Source organism: Choristoneura fumiferana, chromosome 26, assembly GCF_025370935.1.
Source record: "Choristoneura fumiferana chromosome 26, NRCan_CFum_1, whole genome shotgun sequence".
NCBI lineage: Eukaryota > Metazoa > Arthropoda > Insecta > Lepidoptera > Tortricidae > Choristoneura > Choristoneura fumiferana.
The window spans coordinates 8,698,202-8,721,090 of NC_133497.1; the positions used below are offsets into that span (position 1 = coordinate 8,698,202).

Sequence of the window (22,889 nt, forward strand, 5' to 3'; positions counted from 1 at the left end):
TTTGCTAAACTGTATTGTAAGTTATTTTACGAGTTTTTATTTATTTATACACAGTTTAAGAAAGTGCCATTGTGTTGGAATTAGTTAGAATTGTGTATAGTGGTGGAAAAAGTGCATGTGGATCGGTTGTGAGATTCATTCTTAAAAGTTAGACTTCGTACGGTTAGTAATAAATAACAATAAGCGAAGTCTTTTAAAGGGCCGGCAACGCACCTGTGATACCCCTCGTGTTCCGGGTGTCCATGGGTGGCGGTGATTGATTGATGGGAACATCAGTTGACCCGAATGCTTGTTTGCCCCCCTCTTATACATATATGAGAATCTAATACCTTTAAACGAGAAATTCTTGTATATATACTTATATTATATTTCGAGGATCTCGGACACGGCTCCAACGATTTCTATGGTATGTGGGGGTTTTCCGGGATGACAAATCGATCTAGCTTGGTCTTATCTCTGGGCAATAGCTTTTATCGAGTTTTAGCCAGAGCAAAGCTCGGTCGCCCAGGTACTAATAATAATAAATATCACGGGACACTTGACACCAATCGGTTCGGGAACAGGCAACGGATAAACATACTTAAATAGATAGATGCATACTTAAATACACATTCAACACCCAAGAGTCGAGAGTTAATCGTATTTTTCATACAAACACCGGTATCGAACCCGGGACCTCAAGCTTCCAAGTCAGGTTTCCTACACTGGGCTATACGGTTAAAATACTTACTAATATAAAACCATTCATTCTGAAAGGTTTTGCGAACCAATTTTCATTCTCACTCATTACTGAGAGGCCTTGCAGGTGGTAGGACCTTGTGCAAGGTCCGCCCGGATTGCTACCACCATCTTGCTCGCTAATCCTGCCGTGAAGCAGCAGTGCTTGCACTGTTGTGTTTCGGCGTGGAGAGTAAGACAGCCGGTGAAATTACTGGCACGTGAGGTATCCCATCGTAGGCCTCTAGGTTGGCAACGCATCTGCAATACCCCTGTGTTATGGTGTAATATATATCGATGGAGAAGTGCTAAAATTTAACTCAGAAGGAAAAGGAAGGTGAATTGGACAAATAAACAACTGTAATCTGCGGAAAATTTAATTTAAATCGCATTTTTTTCTTATCCAGCGGACATAGGGATTATAGATAAGTCCAGTTATTTATATCTCAATTATATAATCGAACACAATAATGAAAGGCAATCAATGAATAAAGTCCTCTCATTCTGTGAAGAGGCCTGTACCACGTATAGGCCGTGACCTGCTGGCAGTTCCCAAAGCTCGCACAGTGTCACACAAGAACTCACCTCTTATTCGAGCTCTATCGAATCTTAATACGCTTCTCGCATCGGCGCCACAGTGTGATATCTTTGCTAGTAGCTGGAAGAATTTATGTAGCGAGTGTATGAGGTTCTGTGAGGCGAAGGATAACCGTCCATCTTCACTAAATTGTTTGTAAATGTTAATTCTGTTATCTGTTAATATTTTATGAATTTCACAGTGCTTTGGCTTGTCTGTAATGCTGTGTAATTATTTCATTAAATAAATAAATAAATGTTAGATGTGCTTGAAAGGAGAGAAAGAAAATATTAGTCGTGGCATTACAAAGTTTAAAAAAGGCTCTCCTTTTGAGACAATACTTGTGCCCAGCTGTGGGACTGTGTGTGGGCTCACACACACTCTCCCATTGTGTATGTAATATGATAATTATAATCTTAAACGTGTTAAATAAAGGCATAGTTGGGCGATTTGAAAAAAAAAGTGTACCCTGTCATTATTGAAATTTTGGAAAAAAATATGGTTTTTCCTACTCAGATCAAGAGCACAATCAAGAATTTTTTTAAAGATTTTTTCATACACTTAGTATGTGCGTGACAAAACTGACTCATATTTTTTTTTATGATAAAATGGGGACATTTTTTTAAACGATCGGAATCGATTGTTCTCTTGATTTTGAGTAGGAAAAACCATATTTTTTCCAAAATTTCAAAAATAAGGATAGCGTACACTTTTTTAAAAAACGCCCCGTTACTCGTCTCCCAACGCCCCATATTACGCTGGGATTATTACAAATGTTAACACGTTCAAAACGACAACTAAATATATGTATTTTCCATTCTTGCGGTGCAGGGCGCGTACCCTTCACCTAGCATAATCTCTTTTGCCCCAATCTTAGTATAACACGTATTGCATAAACTTTTTTCACAAAATAATTACTTCGCATAAAAGTTGCTTGGTATAGGTAAGTGTAATTTCGCATAACGAAACCATCGCACTATTTTCCCAAGAAAAACTCCACACAGAAACGAATTGCTAACAGAAAAGTAGGTTAGGTTAGAAGTTAGAACTGTGACTTCCCAAAGAATCTAGCTGACACCAGCAAGGTAGGTACGGTTAGGTTAGACAAGATAAAACAAGGTTAAACAAGATTAGACAGTATGAATTTCGTACGAACCAGATTATGCGATATGATAATTATGCCAAACGATACTATGCGATACAAAATTATGCCAAAAACTGCTGGTAGCCAAGTCGCCTTAAACTAGGTTCCGAAGATGCTGGCAGCGTTCCCTCTGAGCTAAGCTAATTATTTGTCTGACAAACAATAGATATTATATAGGTACACTTTAATGAATGAATGACAAACCCAAAATCGTTTTGCTTCAGTATCACACAATGATCTAGTGATAGTTGCTATCGGTGCAGCGTTATCGACCGTATCAATAATCATGTTTTAATGGAGATTGGACACAGTCGGCTCTTGAAGTTCCTCGTCAAAGGAGACAAGTGAGTATACATTCTTACTCGTACAACAATTTTATAGATTAAGATACGTCATGCTTGCAAAACAACCATAAAACACATAATACACTTTAGGTACCTATGTCCATTTTAACCTCCTACGCAAAGAGGCGTAGCTCAAACGGCTACACCAATTTCGATGCGGTTTTGTCACGTGAAAATGATTTTCCTTGCTATGTTGATTATTATCGGTTATTGTTCCCATTATTTAAAGGCAGATGGTTGTCTTCTTCACGTCGCATGAGACTAAGTAGACTCTACTTAGTACAGACTACATTTTGTCGCCTTTTTGCGTTTCATTTTCGGTGTGCTATTTAAATCTAATTTACCATAAAATATACCAAATACCCCATATTTGCTTGATGAAATTTTAACGTGATATAAAATTAGTTTCTAGCTCAGTTAATGCTGGAGAATATAATGCGTTGAATCATTTATTTGTTTGAAATTACTTAGTCTGACAAAATTATTCGTAACTAACTTAATTAAGTAGTTCATCGTATTAATTTTCTGATACATTAATAATTTATAAGTGTTAATACAAACAAAAATAAACAAAGGTATGTTTTCACATAATTTCCAGAATGGCAGAAAAGCATCAACTTACAATCGAGGTTCTAACACCTACTAACATCGAATCCGACGTACCAAGGCAGCAGAAACTTCGAGCACCAGATTCGAGTGTACCAGAAGATGTACCAATGGAGACAAATGGAACCGACGTAGACAATGTAAGTGATGGGAGACTTGTTATAAAAGAAGGTGATACGGTTGAAACTTACGTGCCAGTGTTAACAGTTAAAACCGAAGAGTCTAATTTCGGGAAGGATGGATTAAGATTCCAAAGACTGACAGTAACAGAAGATGTGTCAGTTAACTTCCAGCACCTGTTCAAGAAAGAGACGAAGGGAGGTAAAACTGTTGTCACTCAGGTGCAGAGGTTTGAGTATAAATATTAGAAATAAATGAGGATATTGTAGTTTTTGTTTTATTTACCTTCGGGGAGTAGGAGTGAGTAGGTTAGTAAATGATCAGCAATGGTTCCAAAAAATACTTAGTTTTACCGATGGTGGCCGCTAGATCTGGCAATGAGGGCTATTTTTACTAATAGATGGTAGGTGTTGTATGAGGTTTTTAAGTATGGCTTTCACAAGTTTGTTATTACGGGCGTGAAAAATACAAAGTTTAGATTAAAATCATATTTAATACAACTTAAAACCGTACCATAAAAATATCGAGCATGCCACAGTGTTTAGTAGTATTGTTTGTTCGGATTAAAAATAAGACAAAGGATTCCGAAAGACAAACTACCTCTCAAAACACATTGCCCGGAACGCTTTGCCATATTATTAATTTCAGATATTGCAAAATATTCAGAATAATTATGGAAATTATTAGAAATAAACCGCGTAGCTCACAAAAACTATGAGATTTGACTACCGTTTCGGAGACCTCACGCTACACTAGCGCCTCTAGTGGCGAATTCATACGCGATAGCCTCATTTATAACAGGAATTTAAAAAATGAAATGTAAGCAATGTGTAGCAATTAAAAAAAAATTAGTCATATTTAAGGAAATTTTTACGAAATAAACCAACTTATTAACATTTTTGAAAATAACAAAGGTACCGTACCCTGAGAAAGGAAAGAAATTTTGATATATTAAAAAAAACGCTATTTAATACAATAGCTTACGTTGTTATTATCAAAAAAATTAATAACAAAAATAACAAATAATAAAATATATCTAACCCCCTATATGCAGGATTGAAAAAAAAAATTCTCCTGGGATACTGTTTTAATAAGTACAAATTCTGCTGATTAAAAAAAAGATTACCTTAAATTTGGCACGGACCCGCGTCTAAGCATACGAGGGGTTAATACCTACCTACTTATTAAATCTGGTGATCCGCATGCTCGTTTTCCCCCCTCTTATGTATACAAAAAAGGTATTACTAATTCTATGATCCATGCAGTCAACATAAAGATATTTTGATTTGATTTAGTTTATTTTAAAAAATATGGATCTGTCCATCGGAGCGGAGGACAATTTTGCCAGTGTCTAGTAGGTTTTGCTATTGTGCGTTAAAAAAATATAGAAAACAAAATTTATATGAAAGGTAATGGTGTTTAAACGATGACAGCATGAATCCGATTTGATTTGAATGACGTTTAGCCTCAACAGGGTCCTGGGGGCTACTACGAAATTCGAATAACCAAGTTCGTGTCGTACCGTCCCGCTCACTCTCGTATCAAATAATATAAGCGTCAGCGAGACTGCAAGATACGAAGTTTGAATTTTTCATTTCGTAGTGTAATATTCACCTGAACGTTGTGACGTTTATTCCAGGGTGAAATAAAATGGAGTGCCCTCAGGGGACTTCTGGAACCCGTGTACGTAGGGGAGCCGGAGCGGCCGCCAGCTCGCGTCAGGAGACCAGACCCTGAGGAGACAGGAGTCACGGAAGGTATGTGGAAACCATCACCAAGCTAGGCAATAAGTTAAAACTATGCAGGTACATAAAACTCTTAAATTGAACATACTTAGGTATGTATACATAAAATCAAATCAAATCAAAAAAATCAAATTCAGGACAGTGGCGTCCCCTGCCACCCGCCGCACCCGTCGTCATGAACGCACTCATCTATGAAAAATATCTTAAACTGTTAGTTGAAACGTTTAATTTATTGATTTGATCAAATAGTACTTACTACAATTATAATAATACTTACTTGAATTCAACAACCAAATCCAACGTTTCACGCGTGCGAAGCCGCGAATAAAAGCTAACTAAAAAGACAAACAATAAATAAATTTACTCAAATATGCACTCATACAAAAACCTCATTATTTCAGATAAGAATTCTACAGATGAGAAGAAGGCAAAGACGAGGATACCGGTGTCCAGGTTCAAGACAGCAGTCACCAAGGTGCAGAGAGAGAGGACGGACTCCGAGAAGAGTAACGAGTCAAAGAAAAAAGAGGTAAAGTCAAAGTTAAAATATCTTTATTCAAGGCTGTAGACCTCATGAACCACAAATGATGTACCTCCGTTTCGGAAAGGGCCAGCAACAGACCAATGACTCTCGGTGGTGACTATTTCTCTCGGTGGTAAATTGAGCTAGTATTGTAACAGGTAAAAATCATCTAATTGTACCTCTAACATGTAACCTAAAGAATATTTGTATTGTATTGTATTGTAACCTTATTACTAATAAGAAAACCTTCTACATTTATACTTTTTTATTTTCAGGCACCAGAAAAGCCTTCAAGACGATCGTCGATACCTAAATTAAGTGACAGAATTCTTGCTGCCAGAAAAAATGCTTATAAAACCCACAACAATGAACAAACTGACAAAAACGACCAAGAACCAAAAGCAGACGTGAACAATCATCAGCCAACTGTCAAGCCAGTCGAGGAAAAACCAATCAAAATTGATAGGATACCTATAAGAAGAAATGTTAATAGGAAAATCGAAAATCTAACCAGAAATCAACCTACTAAGAGAACAGAATCAGATGAAAATCAAACAGTTACCGAAAGCAACGAGGGCACATCAACTAAAGAAACTGTTGATCAATTGGACAATGAATTCGATAAATTATATGACGAAATAGTCGACACTGAAGCAGAAAGCTTACCTGAAGAGATATTAAGCACGAAAGTTAAAGATCCTGAGAAACTTGAAAGCAAATTTGAAGAAATAGTTCACCAATATGATGAAGAAACTATTGAACAGGTTAAAGTAGAACCAGTAGATAAGGCTAGATATTCTAAAATACCTTTGCTCAAACGAAGAAGTGAACAGGAAATAAAGGTACCGAAACAATCTGAAAGAAGACTGTCTCTTAAAACAGGTCTTAATAAACTAGCCCAAACAAATTCAGAACGACAGGCAAATGATCGAAAAATTAAACCTAGCACTCCTAACGATTATAATCGATATAATAACCATGAAGTTGAAACTGAAAAATCAGTGGTTTTTGAAGATAATACACAAGTAGAAGTTGTTAACATTGACAATGATAATTTAATAGAACAACAATCCCCCATGCCAACACCAGCTTACAATATAATAGCCACTCCAGATGCTGAGCTTGTTAAAGTAGGTTTATCTAATTTCGGTATTGCTTTAGAAAGAAACTCAGTGCCTCAAAATAATAATTCTGATAATGATATAGCAACACCAGAACTTGAAACAGTAAAAGTATCTGTACTAGAAATATCCAATGAAGCTAATGCTTTTCCAGTAGAAACTGATTCAGAAAACAGAGAAATAAGAATGGGATATCTGGTAGAAGAACCCGTATCAATAGATGCACCACAAAGCATAGAAAATGTGATAGTAATTGATGAGCCTGAAGCTATTGAAGTAAGTGAAGTAAGCTTGATTTTAAACGATGACGTAGTAAACGAAAAAACAAATGAAGAAGAAAAGATAGAAGAGTCGGATTCAAATGACACAATTAAAGTAGCAACCATTGATTTCAACGAACCAAATGAAAAGCATCCTATTATTCCTGACCCTGTCAGTGAATTTAAATCTGTTAATTTGTTAAGAGGTACAAGTGGAATTGAGGAAAGAACTAAATCAAGATACGTAAATAAACCAGTAAAAACTGAACTAGAAAATAAAAATAAAAGTGTTGAAGAAGAAATACCTATAGTCAAAGGCAAAGTCAGTAAAATTCTAAGAAGACTGACATCACAAGACGATAATGAGTTAAGTAGCAATAACAATGTAGAATTGAATGATGATGTTCCTTTGAAAGGAAATGTTAGTAAAATCATCAATCGTATGACTTCTCAAGACACTGATCATAATGTCAAGAAAGAATTCGATGAAATACCTAAGAAGAGATCGGTGTTATCAAGAATTGCAATGTTTGAGGTAAGTTAATGTGATTCTTATTTACTCTTACTCGGCACTTAGTCGCGTCTTTTATATTACTAAAATTAAAACGACATTGTGTCTACACTGCTACACGACACAATGCATACAGTGACATTGGTTTTCTGAGGAGCCCGGTAATGATTTAAATAATCATAACAAACTTAGAGCTAAAAATACAGTACTCTTTCATATTTCAGCGTCCAGCGCAAGAGCCCATCTTACCAAAAATACAACCATACAAATATTCAAAACCGAAGAGAACAATTAGTGAAGAAATACGACACTCACCGAAAATAGTACAAGAAGTATTAAAACCTCATATAAGAAACGGCAATACAGACAGACCCTATGAATTAGTCTCTATTGATATAATGCAGCCAGCTGAAATTGTTGTCAACAATGAAGAACAAGTTCTGGTTGTGGAAGAATTGAAGGAACAAACAGTTGTTTTTGAAAATCTTGATAATTTAAAACTAAAAGAACATATAAGTGAACCCAAAGAAGCGACAATTCTTGACGACAATATAACTGTGATAAAAAACTTCAATAAAAATGAGCGAGTTGAATTCAAGCCTGAAGAAATTGATACAAATGCACCTGAATCACAAAACCTGGCTGAAGAAGAAACCTCGAACTTTGAAATAATTGGCGTTAGACCAAATGTGGTTGACAGTCACAGAAGTAGGGAAGCTGTCAAAGAATACATTCCAGTTAAAGAGAAAATAAAAAGACTTAAATCGCACGAAGATAGCAATTTGAAAAGAGCTAGGTCTACTGCTGAATTAGATATAGGTGAAGCTGTAAAAGGGAAAGTAAAGAATATGATAGTAAGGATGAATTCAACAGACTTTTTGGATGACAGGGATGATATTCTTGAAGAAAAAGAGAAGATTAGTCCCAAGGAGAGACCCAGGATGAGGTCTGTTTCGGAGAAGATAGCCATGTTCGAGGTAAGAACAGAATTAAAATCAGTTTTCTTGTACTCTGCGAATTACGAATGACTTCATTCCATCCAGTTATACATTTTTTTTATTCTATAACTTTCATATGTCATAATAGTACATTGTGTCTTAAGGAAGTAAATAAGGAATTACGAACGAGAGTCTAAAGAAGCCCGAAGTCGAAGACTGCGGGCTTTTAAATGATTCGATGTTCGTAATTCTAGTACCGCCCGTGCGACATACAATGTTTTTCATCACATTGCGAGTAAAATTGTATATTTTTAAAAGAAAAACTAAACTATTATTTTTACAATAATTGCCGATACCTTAGGCTGCGCTCTTGGTAGGGCCAGCCCTCTGCCGCTCTCCCCCTCCCGCAGCATGTGCCTGACGCGCATGCGCAGGTCCTCCTGCAGCAGCGTGCGTAGCAGTTAGTACGAGCAATGACTCATTTACCGACCTTGGGTTTCATGACAAGAAAATTAGTACTGTACGCGCAATGACTTATTTACCGACCTTGGGTTTCATGACAAGAACAAAAGGTCGTGGGTTTTATTTAGGGGGTTGCAACCAAGGTAGCCTGCATGTTACGACACTGTTTACGAGCAGTGATAAAAAAAATTACCAGCTGACAAAAAAAGCACTAAAAAGTTAAAAAAAAAAAAAAAAAAAAAAAATATAAATTATATCTTATTAATAATTTATAAAGATCACATTTTTCGCCCAACAAAAATGCCATAGGGTAAACCTAAAATAAAAAATGAATATGAATATGTATAAATAAGGATAATTAATGGTCAGTCTTACAAATTTTGCAATCACATGGTCGGCATGGCACCGTGACTTTAATAAAAACAAAACAAGTGATTGCGTCCAAATCGAAATTTAAAAAAAAAACACAAAAAATGGACCGAACCGAATACAGAAAACACACAAAAAAACAAACATTCGAATTGAGAACCTCCTCTTTTTTTGAAGATGGTTAAAAATAAATAACCATCCATTTGATTTTTCAAAGCACTTTTAATTTAACTGTTTTTGATCGCTTAAATAACCTAATCTCCGATGCCCTAATTATCAATAAGTACAAAACCGTTTAACAAGATAAACAAAGTGAACAATTTACTTTTAAATCAGTCCATAAAGAAAGCATTGCTGAGACAGACAACTCATTTTTTTTAACTTGGCTGTACGGTAAAGAGCCCTCGCCTTTTCCTGGTGTAAAAAGTAAAAAAAAATCACTTACCCGCAATTTAAAAAATTAAAACTATCGGCGACCGCACGGGATTTTCGGTAAATACATTTCTTCAGTTCTTTTCAAAATGAAGTGTCTGGGTTTATTGTGTTTGGTTGTAATTATTGTAAGTAATTAGCGTTCATGTTTTTGATTTTAAAAATGTACGTCTTCAACACTGAGGTAGTGGTAGAAATTTGATCTATGCTATATTCCTTAATGGTTTTGTGCATTTTTGCAAGATTTTTGCTAATAACTATTTTATAATGTAAAAATCGTTATATGTCCGTTGTTACTAATAAATATTTCTATTTATATAGCCATAAATAGTGTAAAAATTAGGTAAAATCAGTAAATCAATTTTATAATAACATGATTCATGAATTTAGAACAAAAATGTAGCTACTATTTCAATTGGGTAATTTCATGGGTAAAAACTAGATATTTTAGTTATTAAGTCCGACGTTAGATTACCTATTAGAAAATATTGGACAGTTATTTTAGTCATTAAAACAAAAAAATATGGACACGTAGCCGGTTATGGTTCCGTATAGATAGACGTCACACTGACGTACACTTTTTACTAACGAGTGACATCACGAGTTTCCAATTCAATTCTGAATTTAGACGCGCTTCGACTTAGTTATTTGTTATTTTGATTAACAAACGAAAAATAGGTGTTCAATATTTTATAATAATCTAACTGGCGAACTAAGTACAGTCAGATCTAATGCTTGCTTTATTTATCTAGCTTTTTAGGGTTCCGTCTTGTACTATTACTTATTCTGTGGTTCCGTAGTCAACTAAGAACCCTTATAGTTTCGCCATGTGTGTCCGTCTGTCTATCTGTCCGCGGCTAAGCTCAGAGATTGCTAGTACTAGAAAGCTGTAATTTGGCATGAATATACATAGCAGTCACGCCGACAAAGGGGTAAAAAAAAACATTTTTTTTATGGTACCTCACATAAAGCAGGGGGTGACTTTTTTTTCTCTACTAACCCTATAGTGGTGGGAATCGCTGAATAGGTCTTCTAAAACTATCTGGGGGTTTCTAAGTAATACGATTTTTCGATTCAGTGATCCGTTTGCGAAAGATTCAACTTTGAAATGCAAATTTTCATTAAAATCGTTGGGTAGAAAAATTTGAAAAAATTCAGGATGGTAGTAAGTATATCAAATTGACAAGTAAAACCATAACGGCTAAGATTGCTTGAGGATTATTAGTAGTTTAAGAGTAAATAATAGCAGCCTAAGGTGTAAAATATACCTATATAAACTTGGAAGATTCCGTACACAACACGAAACCCATAGAAAATTATTACTCAATTTTTTCGCAATGGCTACGGAATCCTATCTTGGGCGTGTCCGACACGCTCTTGGCCGGTTTTTTAATTATCTCCATTAAACTTTGGTAAGCTAGTTAAGAAAGCAAGATAAATTACGAACTTTTCCGACTATATACGATGGCGAAACATTATTTACTACAACGGGCCCTACAATACTTTATACTATTCGATGTTATTTTTATTCTTTCCATCTAATGTATTTAAATGTGTATTGAATATGTAAATAAATGTTTCTCTCTCTCTCTCTCTCACACACTCTCTCTCTCTGTCTCTCTTAATACGAAGTGCAAAATTCGAACTTCGTTTCTTGCCGTCCCGCGACGCTAATATTATTTAATACGAAGTGAGAGGGACGGTACGACACGAACTTCGACTTTCGAATTTCAAAGTAATTTCATAGAAGTTGGTTATGTACGGGGAACAAGGGGTTGTTTTTTGCCCAGGGGCCAGGAATCTACTATATAACCAAGCCAAGTCCGGCCCGCGAGACCCTCTAATCCGGCCCGTGATAGGGTCCGATTTTATAAAGCTACAAGTAACTAGTAATTCGTTTTATAAGACCCGCCACTCACGGTAATTGGTCATAATCATAGATAGCCACTCATGAACATAATCAACACCAAGTGCGTTCCTTATGTGTTACTCGTAACTAGGTACCCCCTGAAGACTAAGTATACTTAACTAATGTATTACCCCCATGACCAGCCAAAGTCTTGGCCCGCACGAATTTACATTAAGTGCAGTGTGGCCCTTAGTCAAAAAGTTTGAAGACCCCTAATCTAACCAAATGTATTTTCGTTTCCGCAGAGAATTCTGACCCCAGTAAAGATGGATGACGTGAGTTTGGACGCCGGCCGCGCCCTCAACATCGACCCCAATCCCAAGCCCAAGGACTCCATGAACACCGTCAACAGCGTGAGCTTGCCGACGAAAGCGCATCAGGTCGGTTTTCCCAAAAATATATTTCCAACTGTTCATTAATTTTCCAACTGTTTCATATGGATAAACGATTTTTTTTTAACTGACATTACTTTAGCTCTTGGAGGAAGGCTAGTAGACCCTAGTAGAACTTCCTGGAGCTAACCTGGTGACTGGTGGTTTACCACGCCAGAATATTCCAGTAGGTGGCCTTATATAAACAATACAGGGTGTCAGGGGTGGGTATTGTCTACCTGAATTTTCTATTTTTGTAATGACTCTGTACTGCTTTTGAATATTATCAATAAAGAATATTTGTATTGTATTGTATTGTCCCACGGCTATGCCACATGGAGGGAAAGTATCTTAAACATTGTAGATAGACAATTCTCTGAAAGAAGACTTTATTTTGATTTTAAAAACAATTTGAACTGCATTCGAAGAAATTTGAACAATTCCGTCTGAAAAAATCTGTAATTTTTCGGTAGGTACTGATCAAAAGGCTCAATGATAAGAATTATTTTTTTCGTAATAACATAGCATACTATACTATATTTACTATATATACTATACTATATACTATACTATATAATATTATAAATGCGAAAGTGTATGTGTTTGTATGTTTGTCCGTCTTTCCCGTCGAAACGGATCGACGGATCGACGTGATTTTTGGCATACAGATAGTTTACTTTTTATCCCGGAAAAATGCAGTTCCGGTAAAACAGCGCCCGATAACCGGGCGAAGCCGCGGACAAAATCTAGTCTTAAATAAAGGGAAGACCGTGTAATTTGACATTTAAAATTTCAGGAAAATTAATACAATTGTATTTTTTACCCGACTGCGAAGAAAGAGGGTTACTATTTGGGGGTTCGAGTCCCGGTTTAAACAGGGTATTTTTCAAAAAAAACTTAAATGTAGTTTAAAAAAAAATGTCTTTACAATCAAAATTATGTCTTCTTTCAGTCAAATTCTCTATCTCCAATACTTAATTACAATTTTCCCTCCATGTGGCATAGCCGTGAGACTCCTTGTATAGATTCTGGCCTTGATAACATTTTTCTCTCCCCCAAAGCCAACTGAAGCTGCGACAACCCCCGAAACGGACTCCGCACTCGAACAGAGCTACAACGACAAGATCCGAGAGCTGTTGAATGCCAAGCTGACGCACGGGAGCGTCACGAACATGTCGTATGTGCAGCTGAGAGACGGCCACAAGATGCCCGTGCTTGCGCTTGGGACCGCTTTGGTAAGAAAAGGCTTTCTTTTAACTCGAAAATGATAATTTAATAATCACATAGAGACACGTCATTTTAGTAAATCAAATCACCTCAAACATTAACCTACTTAACAACGCAATATCCGCAACAGGCTTCGTCACACACACACACACACACACACACACACACACACACGCGCGCACGCACACACCACACACATCACGCCTGTCCTGTATTCCCAAATAGGGTAGGCAGAGCACACGAAACGTTACCGCTTCGGAGCCACTTTTAGCAATTTTAGGTTTTAAGTTTGACAGAAACGGTACAATAGTGACAGGTTGCTAGCCTGTCGCCTACGGTATACCTAAACCTATATCCTCAGTCGCCTCTTACGACGTCCACGGAAGAAATGGAGAGGTGTAATTCAAAAGGCTTCGTTAACAAAACAAATGTAGTTCCGCAACATGCTTCGTCTTAGTCTAACCTAACTTAACCTAAACCCCAAAGCAATCCCCGGACCGATGCAATCCAGACCCAAACGTACCATAAATACCTACTTGCCGCAGAGATTTGCCTTGCCGCCATTACTGTTGTCATTTTGTTTGTTTTTTTACGGTGTTGCTGTTTAAAGTTTACAAAAAGTAATTCCTTTATCTGTTTTAATTTTTTTATTAAGTACCTACATTAGTTTAACACCTATAGATATGTTGCTGGTAGAACAAGTCAGTAATGCAATGCAGGTCATTTCATTTGTCATCGGTTTCTGAACCCATCTTAGAGTACTTATAATATGTGTGTAGATAAAATATTGTTACGTAATTTGCCTTAAAACACTCGTATGATCCTTTTATGAAAACCACACTCGTGTTTAAGGACCCCTATTACGTAACAGTTGCATAAACTACTATTTCAGCTGGACCCGCGCCTGGCCAAGCACATTGTGGCTTCGGCCATAGACTTGGGCTTCCGAGCCATAGATACGGCCTTCATCTACGGCACGGAGAAGGAAGTGGGGGAGGGAATACGCGCCAAGATACAGGATGGCACTGTCAAACGGTGAGTTAAAATAAAAAAAAATGATAATCAATTAATCATATCCATACTATTATAAATGTGTGTGTGTGTGTGTGTGTGTGTGTGTGTGTGTGTGTGTGTGTGTGTGTGTGTGTGTGTGTGTGTGTGTGTATGTTTGTCCGTCTTTCACGTCGAAACGGAGCGACGGATTAACGTGATTTTTGGCATAGAGATAGCTTATGGGCCAGAGAGTGACATAGGCTACTTTTCATCCTGGAAAAATGCACAGTTCCCGAGGGAACGCGGACGAAGTACGCTATGGCATTTGACTATTTTGTATATGTTTTATAAATTAAAATTACACAATGCCTGTTATCGAATAGAAAAACAATTTTTAAGCTACCTTTACAAATAACAAAGTTATAAAGGTTTGAAATTCAAGATTAGACAGAGAAAGACATACTGGCATGTGACGTCACACGCCAGTACCGCCATACTTGCTGCATAGAGAAAAGCGTTTGAGAAAGAGACAGGTATATAGATTTTTCAAAAAATCACTATAAATCCAATTTTCAACCGATTTAAATTTTCTCTTCGCTAAACACTATCTGTATATCTATATTTTCAAAATAATATTAAGATATGGCAAAATCAGGAGTTGTCAAATACCGTGAGTATATGCGATGTATTTGTGTGTGTTACGTTTTCATGTTTAAACCGCTGAACAAATTTAGATGAAGTTTGAGTCCCGAAGAAGTACATAAGATGTTTTTTTGCCGAAAAATTGCATAGTTCTCGCGGCATAAACGAATACTACGCGGACGGAGTCGCGGGCAACAGGTAGTACTTAATAAATATTAAACACCCATGACTCATAACAAACATTTGTATTATTCATACAAATATCTGCCCCCGCCGGGAATCGAACCCGGGCCTCAAGCTTCGTAGTCAGGTTCACAAACTCCACCTTCCCTTCCACTTGGCTACCTGGTCGTCATTTGTACTTTATATTTCCTTTTTGTACAATTTTTTTTATTATGTGCCGTTGTTGATGTGAGCATGAAGGGGGGAGGTTGGAACTTCGCTTTCTTTTGCTAGCAAGGGGGAAGGGGAAGTCAAAAAGTAAGCTACGCCACTAGCTGGGGTCCCGTTGGTTCCGACTAAGCGAGCTGCCATTTCGGTGCGTTTTTAGCCCTGGCCCTATTGCCTATACCATATTACTTATTCCGTCTCTATACGGACGCTTATATTATTTAAAACGAGTGTGAAAGGGACGGTATGATACGAATGTCGCGTGCTGAGTCGGCGCCTTTTCGCGGCCGTGCCGTGACAACTTAATTTGAATATGTAACAATTTGAATCGTTTGTTTATGTAGAATTGTCATGGCATGTTTGTGAATAAAGGTTTTATCTATGTATCTAACTTCGAATTTCAAATTAGCCCCGCTGTCTCAAAAACTCATCTCAAAATCTTGCCTCGCGAGGCAGCTCGCTCAGTCTGGACCAGACCGCTGACGCAAAGTTTAAGTGTTTAGTCTTGTTACTCTACGGTGGTAGTACGGTATTCGTTAGTGTGTCTTTCTCTGTCTAATCTTGAATTTCAAACCTATATAACTTTGTTATTTGTAAAGGTAGCTTAAAAATTGTTTTTCTATTCGATGGCATTGTGTAGTTTTAATTTATAAAACATATACAAAATAGTCAAATACCGTATTCTTTCTTTCTTTCAAATACTGACGAACCTTACTCCAGCGAGGAGCTCTTCATCATGTCGAAGCTGTGGAGTACCTTCCACAAGCCGGAGCTGGTGGAGCCGGCGTGCCGCGCCTCGCTCGCCGCCCTCGGCCTGGAATACTTCGACCTGTTCATGATCCACAACCCTATGTCCTTCAAGGTAAGTCTAACAGTCAGAGAGCGTCATTATCACAGTCATAATAGTAGGTACATTGTGCATTAACGGGCGTAAGAAGGATTACCAATGAGTTTATTAGAAGCCCGACGCCTCACATTGGGAGGAAAAATTAAAAATATTTTGTGTCCAAACACTTTACAGCTCGGCAAAAGAGAGGTGATTCAATGAGGGCTATCGCGTATGAATTCGCCGCTAGAGGCGCTAGTGTAGCGTGAGGTCTCCGAAATGACAAATCTCCTAGTTCTTGGGTGAGCTACGCGGTTTATTTATAATTAGAATAATTTTGTGAATATTTTGCAATATCTGAAATTAATTATGGCAAATATGCGTTCCGGGGCAATGAATGTCTGTGTTTTGAGACAGTTTTGTCTTTCGGAAACCTTTGTCCTCCCTTTTTTCCGAACAAAACGGGGACTAAACAACACTGTGGCATGCTCGATATTTTTATGGTACGGCTTAAATATGATTTTAATCTACTTTGTTTTTACGCCCGTAATAACAGACTTTGAAAGCCACACTTAAAAACCTCACGCAACAGTGCGCCATCTAGTGAGACAAAAAACGATAGCCCTCATTCATGATCGAAGTCCTTCACCATCACCACGGCAAAAAAGTTGATCGACCATTTACGCATGTCTCTGTTTCTCCTCTCAACAGGAAGGCAACGACCCCCTTCCGAAGATCGCCAACGTCCTCCAGTTCTCTTCTTACGAATACTTGGACGCCTGGTTCGCCATGGAGGGCCTGGTGTCCAAGGGTCTCGTGAGGAGCGTCGGCGTCAGCAACTTCAACTCGGAACAGGTCGCCAGGGTCGTGGAGAAGGGGCGCTTGAAGCCTGTCGTCGATCAGGTCAGTTTAAAGTTGAATATTTCGCAAACAGATCACTAAATCGAAAAATCGTCTTAGCAAACCCTAATGGTTTTAAAAGACCTATCCACGATACCCCACACTGTAGGGTTGGATGAGAGAAAAATAACACCCCCACTTTACGTCTATGGGAGGTACCATAAAAAAATTTTTTTTGAATTTTTTATTGTTCCATTTTGTCGGCATAGTTTACATATATAAGTGCAAAATTACAGCTTTCTAGCATTGATAGTCCCTTAGCAAAGCCGCGGACGGACAGACAGACAGACATGGCGAAACTATAAGGGTTCCGTTTTTGCCATTTTGGCTCCGGAGCCCTAAAAACGAAGTATAGAACCTTTCACGACTTTTCCGCAGGTGGAATGCCACCCGTACATGAGCCAGCAGCGTCTCTCTGAGTTCTGCGACGCGCGCGACGTGCGTCTCAGCTGCTTCGGCACCCTGGGCTCCAAGGGGACCCCGGCCGAGCTGAAGGCGTCCCAGGCTGCCGCCATCGATGACCCCCTGGTGCAGGTCATGGCTGCGGGGCTGGGGATCACACCAGCACAGCTTCTCATCAGGTCAGTAGACTCGGGCCAGCAGAAACCGCGGAAAATTTAAAAAAAACCGGCCAAGAGCGTGTCCAACACGCCCGAAATAGGGTTCCGTAGCCATTACGATAAAATTAAGTGATATTTTTCTAAGGATTTCGTATTTTGTACGGAATATTTCAAGTTTAGGTATATTTTATACCTTAGGCTGCTATTTACTCTTAAACTACTAATAATTCTCAAGAAAACTTAACCGTTATAGTTTTCCTTGTAAGTTTGATGTACTTACTACCATCCTGATTTTTATCAAATTTTTCCACCCACCGGTTTAGATATTAGAGGGGGGGGGAGGACGCTCGATTTTAATGAAAATTTGCACTTTAAAGTTGAATATTTTGCAAACAAATAACTGAATCTAAAAATCGCTTTAACAACAACCCCCTTGGTTTTAAAACTTTGTTTTAAAAGACTTATCCAACGCCCGCACTACAAGGTTGGATGAGAAAAAAAAATCACCCACACTTTACGTCTATGGGAGGTAATCTAAAAAAAAATTGTTTTATTTTTTATTGAACCATTTTGTCGGCATAGTTTACATATATATTCGTGCAAAATTACAGCTTTCTAGCATTGATAGTCCCTGAGCAAAGCCGCGGACGGACAGACAGACATGGCGAAACTATATGGGTTCCGTTTTTGCTATTTTGGCTACGGAACGGAACGGCAGTCCGGTCTATCTACAACCTTGGCTCCCGAGATTCACTAAGAGAACGCTTCAAGGAGATAAACATCCTCACAGTAGCTTCACAGTATATACATGATGTGATATTGTATACACACAAGAATATCGAGTCCTTTAAAAAAGTGTCAGACGTACATGCTATCAATACTCGTAATAAGCACAAGCTTGCCGTTCCAAAATTCCGTTTACGGAAAGTAAGCAAATCTTTTGTGGGAAACTGTGTGAGATTTTACAATAAAGTTCCTGTAGAAGCATGGAAATTGCCACCACAACTCTTTTAAAGAATACATAAAGAGTGCACTTCTGAAGAAAGCTTACTATAAAGTTGAGGAGTACTTATGTGATGATGCGACATGGCCTAAACTGAAAGCCGATGAAAATTAGGATGTTGATGTGTGATGTGATGTATTCGTGTTTGTGTATGTGTGTGTTTTATGTCGGTGTATAAATAAGTGTTGTGAAGTGTGACTTGGCAGTGTCCCGGCGCATTTCGTGTCTAGTTTCTGGTTCTGTTGCCGTTGTCCACGTTGCAAAATTTAATTTAAAAATATTTATTGGTTTGACATTTGGAGACCTTATACATCTCCATTTCTTTATTTTAATAATTATTTTAAGTTTTTGACATTGGAGGCTTTTTACACCTCTGAAGATTGTATAATTTGGTTAATTAAATTAGTTTACTTTGACATTCAGAGACTATATACATCTCTGAATTATTTAGATTAGGAATTTTATTTATTGTTAACTCAGGGACTTTCTACATCCCCTTGCTATATAGTAATTTTATTATTAACTCAGGGACTTTATACATCCCCTTGCTATATTTAAGGCTGTATATTGTTAAGCTTATGGATTTTAAACGTGTATATTTTTAGTTTAATTTCTAGTCACAGGCCCGCGACGTCGAAGCTCCCAAGACGATCCCATAGAGCTTATGGGAACGGAAGCAATACCATGCACTCGGTACCGCTCTGCTTTCAGAGCATGACATGAGTTCGTGTGAGCTAACTTTGGGGGCGGCAGACGTGAGCTTGCCTTCGGAATCCAAAATTTAATGGTTACTTGACCTGAAATGTAAATTTCAGAATTAAATTATTATTATTATAATTATTATTATTTTTAATTTATGACGGTGGAAGCAGTCTACACTTCCACTGAACGTAGATTATAGTTAGAGTTTAGTTTTGTAACTAAGGGACCCATACATCCCTGTATTATTATTATTATTATTTGTATTTTCTTTAATTTCATTGTATACTGTAGTTTTTAAGTATTTTATTTGTAATTATTTTATGTTGAAAAAATGACTTTCTGCCAAGTTTCTTGCGGCGCATTCTTCTTGCAATGATGGTCTTTCCGAAAGCGCTGGTAGTTTTAAAAAATGACGTGTAAAAGTGCCCATTGCGGCCTATTACTGAATAAATGATTTTGATTTTGATTTGATTTTGAACCCTAAAAATGAGGCTGACAGCTGCTGTACACTGATTAAACGATGTTGATACTTAGAAATTATTTACATTTTCCAGATATTATATTATACTCGGGACTCTTCAAGCTGCATCAAAATTCATGTAGTAATGTGTGATATTTGATGATGCACTTTGGAGTCCCTTGGTCAATTTTATGATGATGATGATGACCAGTTATCGACTCCACGCAATAATGCGTTGAGAATGTTGGGGATATGGGGGTACGTGAGAGAGATGAGCTGGTATTATGGCGATAACGCCGTGAGATGGAGATAAGCTGAAAGTCCTTTCTATGAGGATTGAGCTGCATAGTCACTGCACTTAACTTGTCACTTGGACCGGCCGGTGTGTGATATCGAGCAAGCGAAATCCTGCTACTGCTAATCCTGCTGCTAATCCTGCCGTGAAGCAGCAGTGCTTGCACTGTTGTGTTTCGGCGTGGAGAGTAAGACAGCCGGTGAAATTACTGGCACTTGAGGTATCCCATCTAAAGCCTCTAGGTTGGCAACGCATCTGCAATAGTTACCCCTGGTGTTGCAGATGTTTATGGGCGGTGGTGATCTCTTACCATCAGGAGGGTGACACTCTTTCCCGGCCCGGATAATACCGGGATGGAAATACCGACCCTGTTTTTCGTGTACACGCCCATACAAGCTCACGTCAGTTTCTATGGGCGTATACACAAAAAACAGGGTCGGTATTTCCATCCCGGTATTATCCGGGCCGGGAAAGAGTGTCACCCCCATCAGGAGACTCACTTGCTCGTTTGCCATCCAGTCGAATAAAAAAAAAAGCGAGCGCAAAGCGTATGCACTGTCATACGTCTTCCCGTGACGGCAAAACACAGATAGTTCAGAAATCAATCTCCATACAAGTGCGCTCGAGCAACGCACACATAGACACTGCTCACGGACACGATATCTCGGACCGTTTGGGACCAGTGCGAGCGCAGGTGCTATCCGCTCGAGACACGCGTCTGTGAACTTTTTTGTGCAATAATGGAGCAACAAAAAAAGTTATTATAACTGTTCAGTGGACGGTTGTTTAAATTAAATAATCGTGAATTTCGCCAATAACGAAATCGTCGCAAGATATTTTCTGTGACAAATTTATAATATAACAATGACATTAAAATAAAATATTTCTGTTATTAATTTATATTTCCATTCTTCCCGTTTCATTCTCAACAATAAATCAAACAACTAGACACGAGTTCCACTACCACGATAGTTTTTTGGTGCATAAGCCATAGTTGACAACCTTGGAGCGACCGCCGAGCGTAGGTATGAAAAGTAGAGTATATACAGGAGATAGACTTGTGAACTATCTGTTTTGTGGCATTATAGTACATTGTGTCTTAAGGGCGGTAAATAAGGAATTACGAACGAGAGTCTATTAGAAGCCCGAAGTCGAAGACTGAGGGCTTTAATGAGTCGATGTTCGTAATTATAGTACCGCCCGTGCGACATACAATGTTTTTCATCACATTTGCAAGTAAAATTTTATATTTGTAAAAGAAAAAATATAATTGTTCCAAATATTGGCGATACCTTAGGCTGTGCTCTTGGCAGCGTCGCCCTCTACCCCCCTCCCGCAGCATGCGCCGCAACGTGCGTGTGCATGTGGTCCATGTAGTTCAGTACGGGCCCTGACTCATTGACCGACCTTGGGCTTCATGACAAGACAATGTGTACGCGCAATGACTCATTTACCGACCACGGGTTTCATGACAAGCACATTAAGGTCGAGGGTTTATTTGGGGGTTGCAACCAAGGTAGCCTGCATGTTACGACACTGTTTACGAGCAAGTGTGATGAAAATTAGGTGACACACACACAAAACGTACGCGTGCACCTGTAAATAACCGTTCACGCTTGTAATCCTACTAATATTATAAATACGAAAGTTTATGAGTGAGTGAGTGAGTGAGTGAGTGAGTATGTTTCTCCTTCACGCTGAAACGACTGGACGGATTTGGATGAAATTTGGTATGTACTATGTAGATAGCTGGACATTTGGAATAAAACATCATCATCATCCCAGCCTATATACGTCCCACTGCTAGGCACAGGCCTCCTCTCAGAGCAAGAGGGCTTGGGCCATAGTTCCCACGCGGGCCCAGTGCGGATTGGGAACTTCACACGCACCATTGAATTGCTTCGCAGGTTTGTGAAGGTTTCCTTACGACGTTTTCCTTCACCGCAAAGCTCGTGGTAAATTTCAAATGTAATTCCGCACATGAATTTCGAAAAACTCAAGAGGTGCGAGCCGGGGTTTGAACCCACGACCCTCTGTTTGAGAGGCGATATGTCAAACCACTAGGCCACCACGGCTTACACATATACTACTTTTTATTCCGATATTCCCACGGGATAGGGATAAAATCTTGAAATAACAACCGCTGGGCTTAGAGTCATGAAATTTGACACGATTGTTTTTAATGAACGTCAATGAAAACCACGATTAAATTTTTGGGAATTCTCACGAGAATTTTAAAAAATCCCTAAATTTCAATTCAGCCGCTGGATCTAATGATTTACGTGTGCGAAGCTGCGGGTAAACACTTGTACCAGATAGATATTTATTTTCCAGGTACCAGATAGAGTGCGGCCACAACGTGGTGGTGAAGGCGTCGTCGGCCGCCCACCAGTGGGACGTGCTGCGCGCGCTGGGCGCCTCGCTCGCGCCCGCGCAGGTCGCCGCGCTGCACGCGCTCAACGGGAACAAGCGCGCGTTCACCTTCAAGGGGTGAGTTACGAGTCCGAGCACGCCGAGGGTTTCAATGAGCTCGTGTTTGAATATAAGGAATATGCATGGAACTCAATTTTACTTTTAAATAATTTCTCGAAAATAAAACGCATGACGTAAATCATCAATATCTGTTGAAAAATAAGCAAGATATGAGCGATTGAGGTTTGCATGCCATCTCTTTCTAGAAAAATTGATATGAACTCTCTATGGCCGTACTTATAAAAAAAAACAAGTCAAAATAGCTCAACA

The 22,889-nt window shown here is 38.4% G+C and overlaps 1 protein-coding gene across 1 annotated transcript in view; it reads left to right on the top strand.

Annotated features, from left to right (window-relative positions):
• Positions 1-22,889, top strand: part of LOC141442805 (uncharacterized) — a 23,702-nt gene continuing 813 nt past the window's right edge. Inside the window, exons 1-14 of the mRNA XM_074107927.1 lie at positions 1-162; positions 2,663-2,782; positions 3,381-3,528; positions 5,148-5,265; positions 5,655-5,782; positions 6,052-7,692; positions 7,893-8,645; positions 12,024-12,158; positions 13,211-13,384; positions 14,269-14,411; positions 16,122-16,263; positions 16,939-17,130; positions 17,506-17,708; positions 22,482-22,637. Coding sequence (XP_073964028.1) covers positions 2,733-2,782; positions 3,381-3,528; positions 5,148-5,265; positions 5,655-5,782; positions 6,052-7,692; positions 7,893-8,645; positions 12,024-12,158; positions 13,211-13,384; positions 14,269-14,411; positions 16,122-16,263; positions 16,939-17,130; positions 17,506-17,708; positions 22,482-22,637 — 3,983 coding nt within the window. The 5' untranslated portion in view covers positions 1-162; positions 2,663-2,732. The remainder of the gene's footprint in view (positions 163-2,662; positions 2,783-3,380; positions 3,529-5,147; positions 5,266-5,654; positions 5,783-6,051; positions 7,693-7,892; positions 8,646-12,023; positions 12,159-13,210; positions 13,385-14,268; positions 14,412-16,121; positions 16,264-16,938; positions 17,131-17,505; positions 17,709-22,481; positions 22,638-22,889) is intronic.